Source organism: Mauremys reevesii, linkage group 15, assembly GCF_016161935.1.
Source record: "Mauremys reevesii isolate NIE-2019 linkage group 15, ASM1616193v1, whole genome shotgun sequence".
Lineage (NCBI taxonomy): Eukaryota > Metazoa > Chordata > Testudines > Geoemydidae > Mauremys > Mauremys reevesii.
Window position 1 is genome coordinate 41,197,673 of NC_052637.1, and position 18,210 is coordinate 41,215,882.

General features: G+C 47.3%; 1 protein-coding gene across 2 annotated transcripts in view; it reads right to left on the minus strand.

The window, feature by feature from the left end:
- The window catches only part of SLC39A11 (solute carrier family 39 member 11), a 243,333-nt gene that overhangs the window by 100,576 nt on the left and 124,547 nt on the right, over positions 1-18,210 (minus strand). For both annotated transcript variants that reach the window (XM_039501621.1, XM_039501620.1), the window contains one exon: positions 11,504-11,674. In XM_039501621.1, the coding sequence (XP_039357555.1) occupies positions 11,504-11,674 (171 nt within the window). The remainder of the gene's footprint in view (positions 1-11,503; positions 11,675-18,210) is intronic.

Here is an 18,210-nt window from a genome sequence, read left to right on the forward strand (position 1 = left end):
GACGGTGCTCTGAGTCTTTGGCGGTACTTCAGCGGTGGTTCCTTCAGTCGCTCCAGGTCTTCAGCGGCACTGAAGGACCCGCTGCCGAAGTGCCGTCGAGAACCCGGAGTGAGTGAAGGACCCGCCGCTGAAGTGCCGCTGAAGACCCAAAGTGCCGCCAGGGGAGTAAAAATTAAAAAGGCGCCTCTTGCCAGGTAAGGGATTCTCACTGGGCGCGGGGCCCTCTTAGGCGCAGGGCCCAATTCGGGGGAATTGGTGGAATAGGCCTAAAGCCGGCCCTGCCACTGGAAGGGTCATCCATCTGCCATCGCTTTCCCACAGGACACAGACAGTCCGCTGTCACATAAGCTTTTTCGAGATACTCTTTACCTTCATATCGCTTGGCCTATCTATCCAAATCTGATCTTCCACCCAGAATCCAATTCAACATTACCCAGGACCCTTTGGATAAACAGATGCAAGCACTGCGACAGAGAGCATGAGCTCCTGGCAGACTGTGTTCCATCTATAAATCCTCAGCCACATCCCTGTAACAAAAGGCTTTAAATAATGCAGTGGCGTTATTTCTTATTTTTAACCACTAGATCATATTCCCTGTGGAAAACCTTCGTGAAATTTCCTTTCTGCATAAATGGCTCAAATTAAGTTCCCAATGAAGAGAGAGAGGGCCCAGTCAATGTTTCCAAACTGACAAAATTAGGGGATTTCAATGCATTCCAAAATTGGCTTCATTTCTACCATCTCTGTCCCTCCATAAATTCCATCATGATTGATTCAATGCTCAGCACTCTGAGCCCTTGGGGAGTTGAGAGAATGGGACAGAGATGTCGTGTTTGTGTCTTGTTATTTCTTTAATTTCTCACTGCTACGATTCAGGTGATGGAGGGAGGGTGAGGACGGAGTGGGGCAGACGAAGGCTCAGGTTCCTCTTTGCTACATCCATGCCATGATTAAAGAACCCAAGCTTCAAGGACAGAAATGGAGAACCACCAATAACTCAGGTGCTCCAAAGCTGGGGCCCAGCCCCACACAGCAAATGGCCTGAAATCTGCGTGCCACAGTGCAGTTACACTCAACATGCTCCTAACACCATACACCCTATGTAGTCACTAAATTGTACTCCCGCCCATCTACTAATCCCACCTTTTCCTCACCCACCCCCTAAACACGCACACAAACAAAAACAGAGCTGCAGAACAGTCTTGAAGGCCGAGCACGAGCCATTAACTTACAAATTTCCATCCCAAATCGCACTGACTTTGAAGTCGCCTTGGGCAAGTCTCTTAAAACGCTGTGCCTCAGTTTCCCTGTCTTTAAAATGTGGGTGGTAATCATCAGCCTCATGGGGAGGGGAAAGGAAGATACGAGGATTCATTTCTTCAAGCCCATGAAGTGCTGAAAACGTATGCGCCCGGTATTATTAATTTAAAAACAAATCTAGGCAAGGAGCTAGGAAGCCCGACAACCAGCCGACAGCCAGACTTTGCAGCAGAGGAATAGCTAATTTTCGAATTTGCAAATAATCTGAAAGTGCATAATTAAATTGTGCAATAAATCCCCCATCTCACAAAGCACTTAATCACATGAGCAGTCCCATTGCCATCCATCAAACTAGTCACATGCTTAAAGATTTTGCTGGACTGGGGCCTAACCTATGATCCCATATGATTTTAGTTTTGTTACCACATTTCCTTTGTCATACTCACCGATTCTGTCTAGCTTTAAATTAAGTTGTAAACTTCTTGGGGCAGGGTCCCTGCCTGCCAGTGTGTTTGTACAGGACTTATAGCAATGAGGCCTTCAGGTGCCATCACAACACAAATAAAAATGTACAGAATATGCAGAAGAATTAGACTTTGAGAATCTGGAGGGAATGACACTGGAAGAAAGTGCCCCAGAATTCCCCGGTGTGTCATTCTCCTCCCTCCCTTTAAGCAGATCAAAGGGAAGGGAGCAGCATTTAGACTTTAAATTTACACCTCATTGTTTTTTTTTCCAGCACACCAGTAACACTTTAATTATTTTCAATTCCTCATCATAACAAGCACCTAAGGTACAAAGATGAACCAGAATAAACAAGGTCTGATTAAATACATAATTAATGTTCCACTAAACTTGGCATATATGAATATTAATTAGCAGGAACTACTCCGCTGTTTGGCATTTCCTGTCCTGACCAATTTATTCTTTATGTTGCTTGTTCCAGCTCAGGAACAAATTAACAAACCGTCCCCTGGCCTGCTGAAGCCAGTCAACACAAAACAAACTCAAGAAGCAGGTTTCTCGACTCAATTATCTCTCCCACACTTTAGTCAGCCTCCCGCAGATTTGCCTGAAATGAAAGACAGACTCTTCGCCAAAACTTAAAGGCACTCGCCTCTTAAAGGGGGTCAAAGTAAACGCAAACTCATCATCCCTTGGGGGATTCATGGGAAGGAGCGTGGCCTGGTACCTACAGCACAAGGTTGTGAATCAGGAGTCGTGGGTTCTAGTCTCAGCTCCGTCAATGCCCCAGCTGGGTGAACTTTGGCAAATTGCTCATGTAAGCACTAACGCTGCATTCGGTTCCTCACCAGACAGTCCCTGTCCGCAGGAGCCTGCAATGCAGTGAATTGCTTGATTACCCCATCTGCAACACTTGCTTACCTCCTTGGGAGGCAAGTGCCAGAGCCTCACTACTGCATAGTCGCTGAATGCGCCGAGATCCTTCGATTCAAGGCTGTGTTTAAGCACTGAGCATTACTGTAAAGGAGTATAACAAAAACAATTAAAGCAAGAGACTCTGATAAGAGGCAGAGACTCACATGGCCTCAGCCTGCATACAACCCTTCTTTGCAGGGAGGAGGGAGAAGCTGTTGGAGGAGGTGGGTTGCAAGTGGGGACGTGGGGGAGCAATCGGAGAGAGATGGGTGAGTCGGAGCGAGGTGAAGATCCCAGCACACTGGCTAAGCTTTGGTTAGTCACCTGAACCGAACCATCAGCAGGCTGCCTGTCAGGAGTGCTAGCTTGAGGTGTCACCTTTAATACTACGCAGGCATTTCTGGCACGAAGCTAATGAAAAGTGGCAGCTTTGCAGAAACAGCATCTGCAATTACATGGACATTAACCCACCAGCTGGAGGGACTGGGCAGAATTTAGGGGCGATGTGTAAAGCGGGGGAAGTTACACATCGGTAAGTGGTTGCAAAAGGTTAGTGTAAACCCCGGTCAGGGGTCAGGTACAGGAGCTGGGAGTGACAGGTTTCATTACCTTAAGCCTCCTAATATCCTCCTCTTAGCAGCTTTCCCTCCTACCCTCCTCTTTTATGGCTGAGTGTGCAGATCACATCAGCCTAGACTCCCTTACAAGGATGGTTGCATACTGGTAGCTGAATCTTAGTGTATGTCCAATGGTAGCACCTCAAGGCTCTAGATCGGGGCCTCGCTGCGCTAGGCACTGTACACGCACTGTAAATAGACAGGACAGAGGAGGGAAACGGAGATGCAGAGACGAACTGACACAGTGGCAGAGCTCAGACTAGAACCCAAGTCTCCAGAGTCCAGGGCCCTATCCGCTAGACCACACCGTCAGGCTGAACAGGTGCTCTGACCCTATGCCCTTGCCGTAAGGCACACAGCATCGCTCTTAGCCGTAAGGCAGGTGTCCTGAAGATGTTTTCAGCAAGCTATAGGAATGTCGTGCCGCCCATTCCAGCAACGCAATCACCTGGCCGTTCCGTTAGTCTGGTGCCATATTTACTGCTTACAGCATTTTTTTCCCCCCAGTTGCCCTCGGCAAAGCTTCTGAAAACTTTTTGCTTTATAAATCATTGACCAGGTAGCTAGCCTTGCAGCCACTACACTGACAACCAGGGAGGAAGCAGGGAAACAAGCCTGTGGATTTTCCACGGCAACATTCTCTATAAAAACCAAGGGATCAAAGACAGATTGAATGAGAAAATTAAGCCACAGTTGAAGGGAAGCAAGTGCTCTGTAGCAGTGAATGCAAGACACCGAGGGGGGGGCTTAGTCCCGCTTTGCCCCTTCAGTAGCCTTTACACCCATGCAGAGTGACTGCAGTGTGGATGTAAATTTCTCCACCTTCCCCGCTGGAAGCTCTTTTACGTCCACTTAGCACAGGTATAAATCAGTACCCAATGTGCAATGCAGAGACAAGTCACGCCCTAGGGGTCAGGACTCCTCGGTCCCCAGCTCCGCTCTTCCAACGCTCCGTGTGTCTCAGATAAATGAGGGGAATATTCACCTAGCAGGGGAGGTAAGAAACCTCAGCAAGGTGCTCCGAGATCCTCCGATGAAAGGCTTGACATAAGCAGCAGCATCAATTGACACTAGCACATAAGTCTGCTACCACCAAACAAATGGGATTTAGCTACGTTCACAGTGACAAAGATGGCCTGGCACAATTTCATGAACCAGATTGTGGTAACGGGTGGTAGTAGGAGGCTACTGCATGCAGTTCTACCCAATATCCACTCGGTGCATGCTCACCCCAGCCTCCACTTCTCCAGTTTGCAACGAATCCAAACAAAAACCCAGCAGCTCAATCCAACAACCCACCACGCGAGCCTCTGCACCGGGCGCCCCCCGTAACACGCTGCACTCAGCAAAGTGGCACCACGCTGCAGGAGTATGAGCTAATTATGTCAGGCTTTCCACTTATAGGGTTATAATTAAGGGAGAACATTACCGTGTTTACAAACCCCGTGTGGTAATTTAACCTGCCGGAGCCGTGACACGAGGCACTGCTGAGCGATGAGCAATGCCAGGGGACTACAACGCTTTGCAAGGAAAACAAAAACTTCAGTGACACCTGATTTTTAGTTCTTTAAGTTGCCTTTTAAATGCCATGACAGCAGGTCGGCATCCTGGGGAAATCCCTGTTCCAGGACGAGACAAAGATGGGTCAGATACTATGGTGATGGGCAAGGTAGCCCAACTTCAGCCTTCTCCTAAATCCCAGTGACCCCACCAGTTCAGCTTCCCTCCTCGAGGCCTTGTCTTCACCTTGAGGAAGATTGTCCCTCTTCCTACTCGCTCACCTGTGGCTGGCACCTTTGATCTCTACGCAGCCCCCACAATATCTGGCAGGAGTGCAGAGGAGGTATCGTGGCAGCTTCATAATAAATGTTGAGGTCCCAAAGGGCCACCCAGCCAAGAAATAAAACAGGGATGCCCTTTTGGAAACAGAAGGCCAGATAAGTACAAACCCCATCGTCAGAGGGGTTTGCAACTGGCCTGCGAGTTACCAACCTTAGAGGCTCCCAGTTCTATCGCATCACTTCCTTAGACAGGGCATGCTGGGAAGCTGCCCAGGAGGCATGGTTCAGTGGCCAGGGCTTTGGACTAGGAGTCAGGAGACCTGGCTTCTATCCCCACCACCAATGCTAACTGAGAATTTGGGCAAGTCACCTCGCCTCTCAATGCCTCAGTTGCCCAAATTGTGAAGTGGAAATAACGACGCTTGTAGGGGGCTTCGATATCAGTGGACAGCACTAGACAGACGATGCTCTCATTCACCTCACCTGTGTAAAAGGCTGGCCCGCCTATGCAATGCTAATGGAGACACACAGGTCAACTGGAAAAGAAAGCGAGCCCCCACTCTTCTAAGGACGGAGCTCAGTATAAACATTGCCCCACTCATCGATACTGAAACCCATTCAACTTCAGACTCAACAACAAGACCGTTTCCACCTCACACGCTTTGCCAGCCTGTCCACTGGAAGTTAGTGAAATCTGCAGGGGCTGCATCAAAGCTTGGGCTGTCGGTATCCCTGCCTTGCATGCACTTGACGGCCTCAGGAAAAGCAGCCACGGGGAAGAGCTTATTTGTTAGCCAGGATGCCTTGCAGCAGGAGATGAACAGAACTCACTTGCTGAGCTGTAACAGATACATGCACAGGGCGCTGCTCTCCCACACCACTCTAAACGTTAAACTTTAATGCTGTGACCTTTAAGAAATAAGAGATCATTTCTGAGGCTTAATAATTGCCCAAGGGGGGCTTTGTGCGGTGTCAGAACAAAAAAAGGTTACAACCACCTCTTCCAAGCAACGGAGAGATTATGGTCATTAACCTATTGCTTTGGGTGACACTTTGTTCATTCCTTTACAAAGGTTTGTTTCTTCAGTGACAGTCCACAGCTCCTTAGCAGACACCACGCAGGACAGCAAGAGACAAATGCTTGCAGGCACCCTATTCACTCCTGCGCTTCCCGACAGCTTCAGTTGAGGGATAAAATCCAATTACGCTGTTTTCAACTCAAACGCGAGTGACCTTTTTCTTTTTGGTTTCTATTTAAAACTATGGTCACCTTTAAAGCAGCTACCGCCCTATCGTCATGCTGTTCATGAGCGCAATTAGTGCCACTGTTGATTAGTATTTGTTTTGCAGTAATGCTTAGGAGCTCCCCCCCGTCCAGGTCTCCGCTGTTCTCGCTGCTGAACAGACACATAACGACAGGCAGTCTCCCTTTCAGAGGGGAGGGGTTTGCAAACACAAATGGAGACGTCTTTGCTTTAAACTAACCATTCCCAGTGTTTTTCTTTTAAAAAATGTCTTTTTTTTTTTTTACACAAATTCCTATTCAATTAAGATCCACAGATTTTATTTTAGATCTCTGAAATCTCTGTCTGTAGTTCATTAGTCAGAGAACTCTAATAATTAAGACAAATTGTTTTCCTGTGCTGTAGTTTTAGAGTTGTAAGCACAGATTTCAAGTTGTTACAACTCAGCAACTAGGTTTATAATGTATGGGATGTGCCAGATTGGAAGGAGCTGAACTAAAAACATTAGAAGGTGGAAATAGATTTTTTTTGTTAAAAAAAAAAATCACAAACTACAAAATTCCTGAGAAAGACAGAAAAGCCACTCAAGGAATCATGAGCAGATTTTCCTAATTGGAAAGACGAAGCAGGATTGGGGGCCGAGGGACATGCTGGCGGCCTTTCCTGCAGCCTCCATTGGCCTGGAGCAGCGAACCGCGACCACTGGGAGCTGCAATCGGCCGAACCTGAGGACGCGGCAGGTAAACAAACCGGCCCGGCCTGCCAGGGGCTTTCCCTGAACAAAGCAGCGGCCCCAGTTTGAGAACCACTGCTGTAGAGCAAGACGCTGAAATCTGGATTACCGTTGAACTGTGCATACAAAAGCAGCTGCCCAAAACTCAGAGGCTGGACAGAGGCCATTGCATCTAAGCAGCTAAATGCATCAACGCAAAGGAAAGACAGAGAAGAAATCGACTATTTAGAAACTGCACAGACTGGAAGGGAGCCTTGACCAACAACCCATTTACTGGGTGAGATTCTGAAACCCAACAGCCAAAGGGTCTCTTCCGTCTAGGCCTCTCAGTCTCCGCTAGCATCCTAGTTATTATCTCAAATAAAGCCCCATGGCAAACCTCTTATCATGCTAAAGTGTAAAGAAAAGAAATCTTTCCCAGAAACTTCAAAGGAAACAACCTTAGGTGACATTTATAATGGCACCTTCCATCTAAAGCTCCAAAAGTGCAAAGGAAGCCCTCCTCCCGCTACACGCTGTGTTCCCAGCGCCTGCAGTTACTTCACTCTAGCTATCAAAGCGAGGGCTGGGCCTGACTAACCCTCAACAACCAGCCTGACCTTATACTCTTCAAGCTGTCCTGACAGAGGGCCACGGAGCAGCACCTGAACACAGGTTCCTGCAGGGAGCCCCCTCCCAGCTCAATTTTTCATCCATCTACACCTAGACACGCCCCCTACCAGGCCCTTTGCATCATGTCTCCAGTGCTTGCAGTCACGGAGTCACACCAACAATATTTTAACCAGCCATAGGCTTATCGTTGACTGAAGCCAGGCCATGAATGAACAAGGCCAGTTACGTTAGAAAAAGAGGTGAATCAGGTGGGACATGATAAAGGTATGCGAAGTAACGACTTCTATAAAGAGGATACATCAGGCACAGTGAGATACAGCACATTCATAAGAGATGAAGAAAGGAAACACGTTTTCCACACAGTGCAGAACTGGTCTGCGGGACTCATTGCCACAAGGGATCATTTAGGCGAAGATTTGAACAAAAAAAGACTGGAGAGTTAATTGGGTAATTAGAGTTTCTGGAATTATCAGAGTATTAAAAAACCCAAAACCTAGAGTGTTTGAATGGAAAATGGGCATCAATCCATTGAGATACCAAGTCACGAGGCCTAAGGGCATAAGCCGATCTCTTACTATTGAGGAATGGGAGAAGACATTCCAAAAACTTACTCCTGGGGGAATTCTGCACCATTTCACATGTGGAAAATTTATGTCCCCCGCAGATTTCTTTGCTTCCCCACAGAAAAATGACTTTTTGACAGGGAATCCACAAGAGCAGTCATGCGACCCTCCCCAGCAGTACATTTCAGTTGCTGAGGGCAGCCGGCAGAGAGGTAAATCACTGTGGGGCAGGAGGCGGGACTGGGGAACACCCAGCTGGTGGCTCCTACCCTGCGTTGGGCTCAGCTGCTAGTCACAGCTGGGCAGGATGGGACCTCTTCGTCCCCTGCATGGCATCTGGGGCCAGGTGAGGCCCATCCCCCTAGATTTCTCCCCTGGCTGCAAGAATCACTGCAAACTCCCCCTGCTCCCAGCTTACTGCACCCATCGCTCCTCAGCTGCAGAGGGAGGGATCCCTGTACAGAGAGCTGTTCCCCCATCCGCCCAACCCCTGTGCATCCAGACCCTCTCATACCCAGTACCTCCCACCGAGCCTCACCGCCTCTGCACTCAGAACCCCCCGATGGGCCTCCTCCCCCTGCACCTGGACCACCCCGACAAGCCACCCGCACCCAGATCCCCACTTCACCGAGCCCCAACCAGCTGCACCTAGATCCCCACCCCCCCAGCATCTGGACCCTCACCCACTGAACTCTATCTCCCCACACCCAGACACCCCCCCACACTGAGCCCCCCTGCAGAGTCCCATTACCATTGCACCCAGAACCCCCAACAAGCACCTGTGCATGCAGATCCCCCCGCACCCAGATCCCCCACTAAGCCGCCCACACTCAGATTGCCCCACACAAAACCCTTTCCAACCCACACCTGCAGAATTTTAAAATATTGTGCACAGAATTTTTAATTTTCTTGGCGCAGAGTGCCCTCAGGAGTAATAACTGCCTACTGCTGAGTTTCTTACATCTTCATCTAAAACAGCTGACAGCCCACTGGGCTAGATGGATTATTCCACTGACTCACTCAGGCAATTCCTGTATTCCTATCCCAGACCAAAAGACTCAGCATGCTGAATTTCCTACTAGCCTTTCTCCACCCTCTAGTTTGCTCACACTGTAAAATAAATACTCTGTGCAGTATCTCACTATAGCCAGTGCTAAACAACGAGATATAGCGCACCCAGGTTAGATTTATGGCACCTTGGAGAATTTTAACTCAGAGATTCTTGGCTTTTGCAAGTTTAAAGCACCAACCCTAATGCTGCATTAAATGACATTTTATTTGCAGTTAATCTTGTACTTGCTCACTGGCCACTGAGTGATACAAACCTGTATAAGCCTTCAAGCAGTTTCAATGAATCTAGAGCAGGTTTTCACAGGCGCATGGTAAAAACCCTGGAATTTTTCCTACACTTGCAGCTAAGCACTGATGCAGCTATACCGTGGTTGACAACTGCTTGTAGAGACAAGCCTGGGATGCACAATTAATTAGCGTTAGCAAAGCACTTTGAGAGCATCCAACGAGAGGTGAAGCAGAGGTATTATCGTTCACCCTCTTTGGGATGACGGAAAGCCTAGTTAAGTGAACGCCTCCACTGAGAGACAGTAGATGGAGCAACGAAGGACAGTGAAAAATGATTACAAGCTGAAATGAAGCAATTGATTTCAAAGAGACAAGCAAGGAACAGAAGGATGGAAAGAATGTACTTTCTGAAATGCATGAGCAGAAAGCGCGCGCGCGCACACACACACACACAAAACCCACGGCTACTACCTCCAGCTTCATGTTTCTACCATTTTTTGGGCATTTGGCTCCTGTCCGTGAAGTGGGCACAGGAGCTGTGATCAAAGCCACGTAATTCTGAGCTTTTTCACATGAGTCAACAGAACAGAGAAGCATCCAATAATCAAATTTAAAATTATAGTTCTGTCACAGCAGCGAGAAGTAACCCTTAAAATAAAAAAGCACACGCAACAGAACAAGGAAATGTCTAGAGTCCCTGTTCTGATGGGAAGAGTCTTTTTTGTTTGAGCACCTTTCATTTAGTATGTGGTAGCAGCTTCCCTGCCACAGAGTGATACAGTCACTGTGTTTTGGAATCCTGCTTTCTCAAGCGAGCACAGAGAATCCAGCATTTCAGTCTCCCCAAGATCAAAGCTATGCAGATCAGTTTCCTTCTATCCCTCCATAACACAGGTTACACATCTAAATGAAATAAGGGCTCTTCTAACAAGGAAAAGAGATAGGAAGGGGAGGGGAAAAAGAGCCTACAAGGAAAGCAGCCTGAAAGAGTTATCCTGTCTTATCCCCAGCGTAAGAAAGAATTACAAAGCAACTGAGTGTTGTCAGCTCTCACAATTTTAATGCCAGTCCTGCAATATCGTTTTTCTTAAAGCCCCAGCTCCTGGATTCATGTGATTGTGAGAATCTCAGCTTTCTTTTAATTAACCAAAAAGAAAATGTTTCCGTCCCTCATGGTTGCAGAGCAAAGCTTGAAAATGCAGTCCCTATCAGCACAAAGACCAGCAGACAAATAAAAAGCCTAACAGTCATCATTTTTAAGAGCTCATGATTTTTAACTCTCTTGTGATTTGGGGGGGATGGGGGGAGTCTGACATGATTTTTAAACACTTGGGGCTGGCAGTAGGGGGAGACCAAGGGAATTTAGAACACAGTGCAGAATCAGGAGCCATTCTCCTGAAACTGCCACCTGCTAATGTATGTTGTTGATTCAGCCTTTACAGGACTGAGTAACATGAACACAGACAAGCAAGACCAGCTGTAGCAGATTTAATCAAAAAGGTGCCCAGATGCTACTGTGATGGGCGGCGTCTGCAATAATAAAACAGCAATAAAAACAAAATGGCCATTCCAAAATCCTTGATGTGGTGGCAAGTGGGCTATCCCGCTCATCCAGCCGAGGAAATGACATCTTCAGGCACAGGCCACTGCAAGTGACAAGGTGGATGAGGTAGTATCTTCTATTCGACCAACATCTGCTGATGGAAGGGACAAGTTTTTGAGCTTCACAGAGCTCTTCCTTAGGTCTGGAGAAGGTAACCAGGTGTCTAAGCTAAAAAAAAAAAAAGGTCGGACAGATTGTTAAGCACAAGAGGGTCGCACGGAAGGTATGACAGACACTCTGGTTACCTTCTCCAGAGCGGAAGAAGAGCTCTGTGCAGTTTGACAGCTTGTTCTTTCCACCAACAGAAGCTAGTCCAATAAAAGATATCGCCTCATTCACCTCATCTCTCTCACCTCCGGGGACCAACACGGCTACACCCACCCTGCAACTGAAAGCAGACAAGGTGCTTACCTGGAATGTTATGTATCGTTACAGCTAGAATGAGCAGCATAATTCGCCTCCAACTGCTACTTCCTGGGGTCAACGTGCTGTCTCCAGAAGTCTGAGACGCAGATGGGACTTCTGACTGGCTGGCTCCCGCGCCCTTCCGCCTCTGATAGGGCTCCCCGTTTTCACCTCTGTCTGAGGGGAAAAGAGAAATTGACTCCAGATCAGTTCAGAAGGGAGCAGGCTCATGCTGGGAACCATTTGCCCCACCCATAACCAAAAAGCCAGCAGGAAAGATGCTGATCAAACCGCAGCATGGAGAAGGTCAAGCCTCCCTCGGCGTTCCATTTTGGTTTATGTTATTTATAGTTCCACTGCAGCTGTAAGGTTGACAAGTGCTAGTGCAGACCATGCTAGTGTAGACAAGCCTGCATTAAAGCCAGCATGCCGTCTAGACGTGCTCTGAGCAGGTCTAGACAACGTGGTGGTTAAAGCTGATAGGCCTATAAGGCAGCAATGTCCAGACACCTTCAAACAAGGGGCAGGGTGGCAGTGATCTGGGGACCTTCCTGTGCTACAGGTACAGGAAAGGGTGGGAATTACAGGGTGAGACGTTATAAGATTAAAATAGGCCCATGTAGATCATTGTTGCTACCACTGTTACATAACTGCAACAAATCTTGTACAAAGTATGTCATCGAAGGCGTCAATGGAAAAGTTATAATTTGCTGAATATGGTTATCCTAGTTGTATGCATGCATCATTTTTGCATCTGAAGTTATGAATATTGAGTATGTACCTGTATTTCAAAGGTGTTTGCTCCTGGGGTAACACCCACAAGGTATTTTGCCAGCACATTGTGAAGGGACTATTCAAGTTAAAAACACAACTCACAATGAACCATGGAAGAAGCCTATCCACACCTGATGGACCTTCCTGAGGATGTTCTAGCTAGAATATGGGTAATGGCCCCTGCTATGACTCATCGAAGCATGCAAGGACATGTGAGTAGACCATGTGATGCTAAACTCCATCTTGTGTGCCAGTGCTTTCCCCCAAAATATGCTGACTCTGAGGGCTTTGTTTGGACAACGACGTTTCCCTCCACATGACAGAAGCTACAAAAGGCCCTGGGAACATCCCCATTTGTCCTTTTTCCTGCTCTGATCTCTGGACTATGTTCTTATATTAATGGGAGCATTCTAACCAAGGGACTGAGGACCTTCCAGTTATTTGGGAGCAACCAGAGACTTAATCAGTTAGCAGTTTATGTCATCACTGCTTTAAGCCTGACCCAAGAACTTTGCAATTATTGTATGTATTTGATTCCTTTTACCAATTTTAACTCTCACCTCTTTCTTTTTATAAATAAACCTTTGGATATTAGATACTAAAGGACTGGCTGTAAGCGTGTATTTGGGTAAGACCTAAAATATTCATTAACTTGGTGGGGAATGTGTCCAGTCCTTTGGGATTGGTAGAACTTTTTATATGATGAACAAGATTTTCAGGAATCCTCATCCTATTTGACTTGGCTGTCTGGGTGGAAGCTAGAGTGACCAGATGTCCCAATTTTATAGGGACAGTCCCGATATTTGAGGCTTTTTCTTATATAGAAGCCTATTACCCCCCACTTCCGTCCTGATTTTTCACACTTGCTGTCTGGTCACCCTAGGAAGCCCAAGGCTGAGTTGCTTTAAAGGAACTCTGTTTTGGCTTCTGGGTAACCAATATGATGTTATAGAAGCTGTTTTGAGGCTAGCTTGATGAATCTACATATTGAAATAACCATCAGTTTTGGGGATTGTCTGCCCCATTCTTTGCAGTTTGCCCTGATTGAGCAATCTCAGCGTGGCTCCCCAGGACCCTGGTCACATAGGGTCTCAAAAAGAACCAGCCCATTTCCATCCCCCACGCACAAGACCTGCCTCCTGGGAATCACAGAATCACAGGGCTGGAAGGGACCTTGAGAGGTCATCTAGTCCAGTCCCCCGCACTCATGGCAGGACTAAGTATTACCTAGACCATCCCTGACAGGTGTTTGTCCAACCTGCTCTTAAAAATCCCCAGTGATGGAGATTCCACAACCTCCCTAGGCAATTTATTCCAGTGCTTAGCCACCCTGACAGTTAGGAAGTTTTTCCTAATGTCCAACCTAAACCGCCCTTCCTGCAATTGAAGCCCATTGCTTCTTGTCCTATCCTCCAGGGTTAAGAAGAACAATTCTTCTCCCTCCTCCTTGTAACAACCTTTTATGTACTTGAAAACTGTTATGTCCCCTCTCAGTCTTCTCTTTTCCATCTATTGCTGAAGGAAGGCACCATTATATTCAGTTATGTTTTCATTCTCAGGTAGGACGACGAGACGTCCAGATTTTATAGGGACAGTCCCGATACTTGAGGCTTTTTCTTATATAGAAGCCTATTACCCCCTCATCCCCTGTCCCAATTTTTCACACTTGCTGTCTGGTCACCCTATTCCCAGGTTTGGACTATGTCATTACCTATAGTCAGTGGCTGCTCCCGCCCACCTTCAAAAGACTTGCCTCATTCTCATCTGCTAGCATGTTTCCTGCTAAGCCAAGACTCTCCCCAACCCAGGTTCCCAGCAGGACATTAACTGGCATCAGGCTCTATTTTGGCCAGCATTTTTAAAAGCACGTCAGTAAAATCCAAGCATCAGGGCTGTGAAAGGACAGAACGAGCAATGGCCTGCACTATAATCAAGACCACTCAGAGCGAGTCTCTCTCTGTTCATCTTTAGTTTGAAAAGGCAAGAAGCAGCCAAGAAATTACATGGGCAGAAATTCCTGAACCTCACACAGGCAACAGCTGCTGCTTTGCACTAAAAAAGATTTGACATTTTAGATGCACTTAACTCTCCCCGTCCCCCGATTTCCCCCCCCCACCTCAGAATTTTAATGGCAAACAAACAAGTGCAAGAAGTCATCTGGAATTGTTTTGATTGAATGTCAGTTGCTTCCCATGCCATTTCGAGGCAGGCTAATGCTCAACTATCGTGTTGCAAAGCATGCATTTTCAATGCCAATTAAGAATCTTTGCATAAAAGTGCTCATGCAGACTGACCCACGAGGTCACCAGAGGAAAGGAGGTGCGTGTGTTGTCATTTTATAATTCACCTCATGCCATCTATAATAGAGGGGAAAAAAGGAAAAGCGTTTAAAAGCATTCTGAGGAGATGCTCGACAGCAACAAAAAAAATACTGTCGGGATTAAATTTTCAACACCAAAGAATCAGCACATTTTAGTGATCAGAAAAATGACAGGAAAGCTGAAAACAAAGAAATCAGACACCATGTGACCAGCCAATTCTTCATGGATGTCAGCAGGGCAACCACTACAAAGCTCCTGGGGTGTATCTGACTGATGTTACCCAGCTCAGCAAAGTAGTCTGCTCACAGATACTTGCCCTCCTCTTTTAAAGCAACATCTGCAGCCATGCTGGCTGTCACAACACTAGCAAATAATACACAGGACCAGACAGCCGGTCAGCCCAAAACTCCAGCCAAACCGACAGTCTGTGCTAATACATTTGCTTGCAGGATTTCATTCCAGTCACCAAGGATAAACAGAACATTATTTGTCAGTGGGAAAGGAAAGCCAGTGAGTGATGCAGGCCTGGTAGCGGGGACTAAAAACCCTAGAGTGGCTTTTTTGATGTACAGCCAGTACCTGGGCTTAGTTTGTTTGCTTTTAACCGGGTAGCTCTCACTTGTGCTTTTCAATAAGTTAGTCCTTGGGCGATGGAGCATTCTACTCAACCATTCAAAATCTGGGACTGCACAGAACTTGAAAGGTGGCATAGGTGATCACAAACCTCAAATAGGCATGAGAGGGAGGGCCCATTCTCCCTCATCTTCTGACCAGCTAAATAATCAGCAGGCGTTCCAATAAACTATGAATGTGGTGGAAGGCTCCAAACGCGAATGGAAACTTCTGAGCCTTCACCCAGACCTGTAATGCCTGCAAGTGCATCACTTCATTGCAGAATGGGAATGCTTCAGTATTATCTATCCCCCAGCCACGACAGCCTTGTGTCCCAGAGGGGATTTTCCTGTACTTTGCCCAGCCTAATTCCAAAATTTCCAAGCTCTGGGGCTCTCTGTCTCCCATGGGAGACCATTCCACAGCCCATCAGATCTGCCAGGAAAATTTTCAGCCCAAACGTCCCCTCTCTATTTCAGTGAATTCTTCCCTCCTTATGCACCACTGTGCATCAGGTTTATCCTTTTCAGGTAGGACCCCTCTTTGGTCTCCTGCCTTCTACCACCATTCGAGATGTTCAACGCTACGGGCCATCGCCAGGGCACAGGGGATAAACAGCCCTTCAGAGCAGATGACAGAAAAGGTGAGCGCCGCATGTATGGGGAGTGGGCTGAAGCTTTCTAGGGCTGCAGTTTAGCAGGTGCTAACGGTGTGGACAGTGTGCCAGAGAAGGGAATACAGCAGGGGTACCGGGGAGTTTGGGCAGATGAAGGACCAGTGGGAATATCAAGCCCTGTAGCTGAAGATGAAGACATGCTGGACGTTGCTCTCCTGGGCTGCAGCTGATATTCAGAGAAGCGGTGCAGACTCTTTTCTCGCTGATGAGCATTTAGCTCTTTAGGGGTCTTTGATGTTCTCTATTTTTAAGACTGAGCTGCACAAGAGCTGATGCACACACTCTGCAGAGACACGAGGGAGCTCAACTTTGGCTTTTAAGAGAGTGTGTGCCCGGCTTCCTAAAATAAACCAGTCTCTGATCTTCCGCGCGTCGATAAAATTGGGACTGTCCCGCTCTTTAGCCCTTTGTCCCGCATCCCGACTGAGGCACGATGGGGACACTATTGGTCCCAATATTCAGGTGAGGAGGCGGGGGGGAGGGGGGGAGTGAGACGGGTGGGTGAGCAGGGTGAGGAGGCGAAAGGGGAGTCGAGCGGCAGGTGGACAGGTGGGAGGGAGGTGGGCGGATGGCGAGGAGGAGAGCGGCAGTCAGGGGAGGTGGGGGACACTAGGAGACTAGCGGGGAGGTAAGCAGCAGGCAGGCAGGCGGGCGGTGAGGAGGAGAGTGAGGAGGCTATCTGCTCCCATAAAAACACCCCCAGAGGGGCACTGGATTATACTCAACCCAATGAAGATGCAGCTTGGAAAGATGTGATGAAAAATATTGGGATTGCTGGATGCAGGGAGCAAAAAAATGGGGAGAACTACATGGAGAGGAAGAAGTTGAAAACCCCACACAAAATGAATATTGTATTGGGCAGAACCCAGCCATCAGGTGCTACTCACACCTAGCAGGAAAGGAAATGGAGCCACTGACACACCCTGATGCTAAGGGCTTGTCTACCCTACGGATTTTTGTATCAGTGCAGCTACAGCCGTACACATGCCTACTGTAGATGAGCTGCACTGGCTTGAATGGGGCAATTGCATTGGCGTAGCTTAAACCCAGGATACCCTGGAGTTTACACTGGGGCAAACACATTGGTGCAAATACAACAGTGAAAAAAATCCCATGAAAAGACAAGGTAAGAACTGGTGCTCAGAAATCTGTCTTTGATACTTCTACTGCCCTAATGAATGCACTATCTGAGCACCTCGTTATCTTTATGTATTTACCCTCCAAATGCTCCTACAAGGCAGCACTGGGCGATTCACCCCATTGTACAGGTGGAAAACTGGGGCACAGGGAGGCCAAGTGACTTGCCCAGTGTTACACAGAGCAAAGAATTGAACCTCGGTTTCCCAGGTACCAAGCCAACACTCTAACCACTGGACCATCCTTCCTCTCTAAAGAAAGATCCCTTCCACCTCTTCTAAAACTCAGTTTAGCCAATCACTCTGCAGGGTTTGTATCCATCCTCTAGTTTATCAACATCAGGGTTCAGAGCAAGAAGGCAAGCTGAAGACACAGCAACATTGATGATGTTTATGGAAAGCTCTCTTCGCTGTAACTAGGCTGGGGAGGGGTAATGAATGCCCCCATGTAAAAACAAATCTGAGGAAATTCCTGAAACGACAAAGCAGGCGTAGGAGTAGGAATTACTCTCTGTCAAAAAAAATGCTATGTAGTGAGAGAAAACCCATGTAGCTGAGCTTTGGAGAACAGCACTTAAATTCAAGTGACAAAATTATTTCCGTCCTTGCAGAATTTGTTTTCTTTAAAAGTAATAGTAAAACACCTGAAAAAGTATCTGATAGCAGCAGCAAGAGCAGCAGAAAGGGAAAATGGAGTTTGAGATGCAAGTTTGCAATCCTCATCTGCTGCAGTGTGGCCTCAAAAGTTGAAGGAAGAGGAGATTTTATGTTAGTTGCTAGAGAATTTTTTTTATTGAAAATTTGAAGATTTTTGGGGCCAGATCCTCAGCTGGTTGTAAGTCAGCTTCGCTGCACTCAGTGGAGCTATACAGATGTACACTGGCTGACGTTCTGGACTTTCGACTGTCTTTTCTATATAGGCTGGTTCTAAGATATCAGTTGTGCTCGTGCCTCCCGTATTCTCCCTTTGCAAACGTTCTCCTGTGAGCTCAGACATTTTGCACGATGGTTCACCCATTTGACCTACAGTGAAATTCCTGAAATTCAATGGGTGGGGGGGTAGGTGCCCAATTTTCTCAGATGTCTTTGAAAATTCCAGCCGTGCTCTCTCCCCTCTACGGGTCAATTTGGAAAACGGGCATAACATCTCTGTGCTGCCAATAGTGTGGGGATTCACCTGTTAATGCCAGAAAA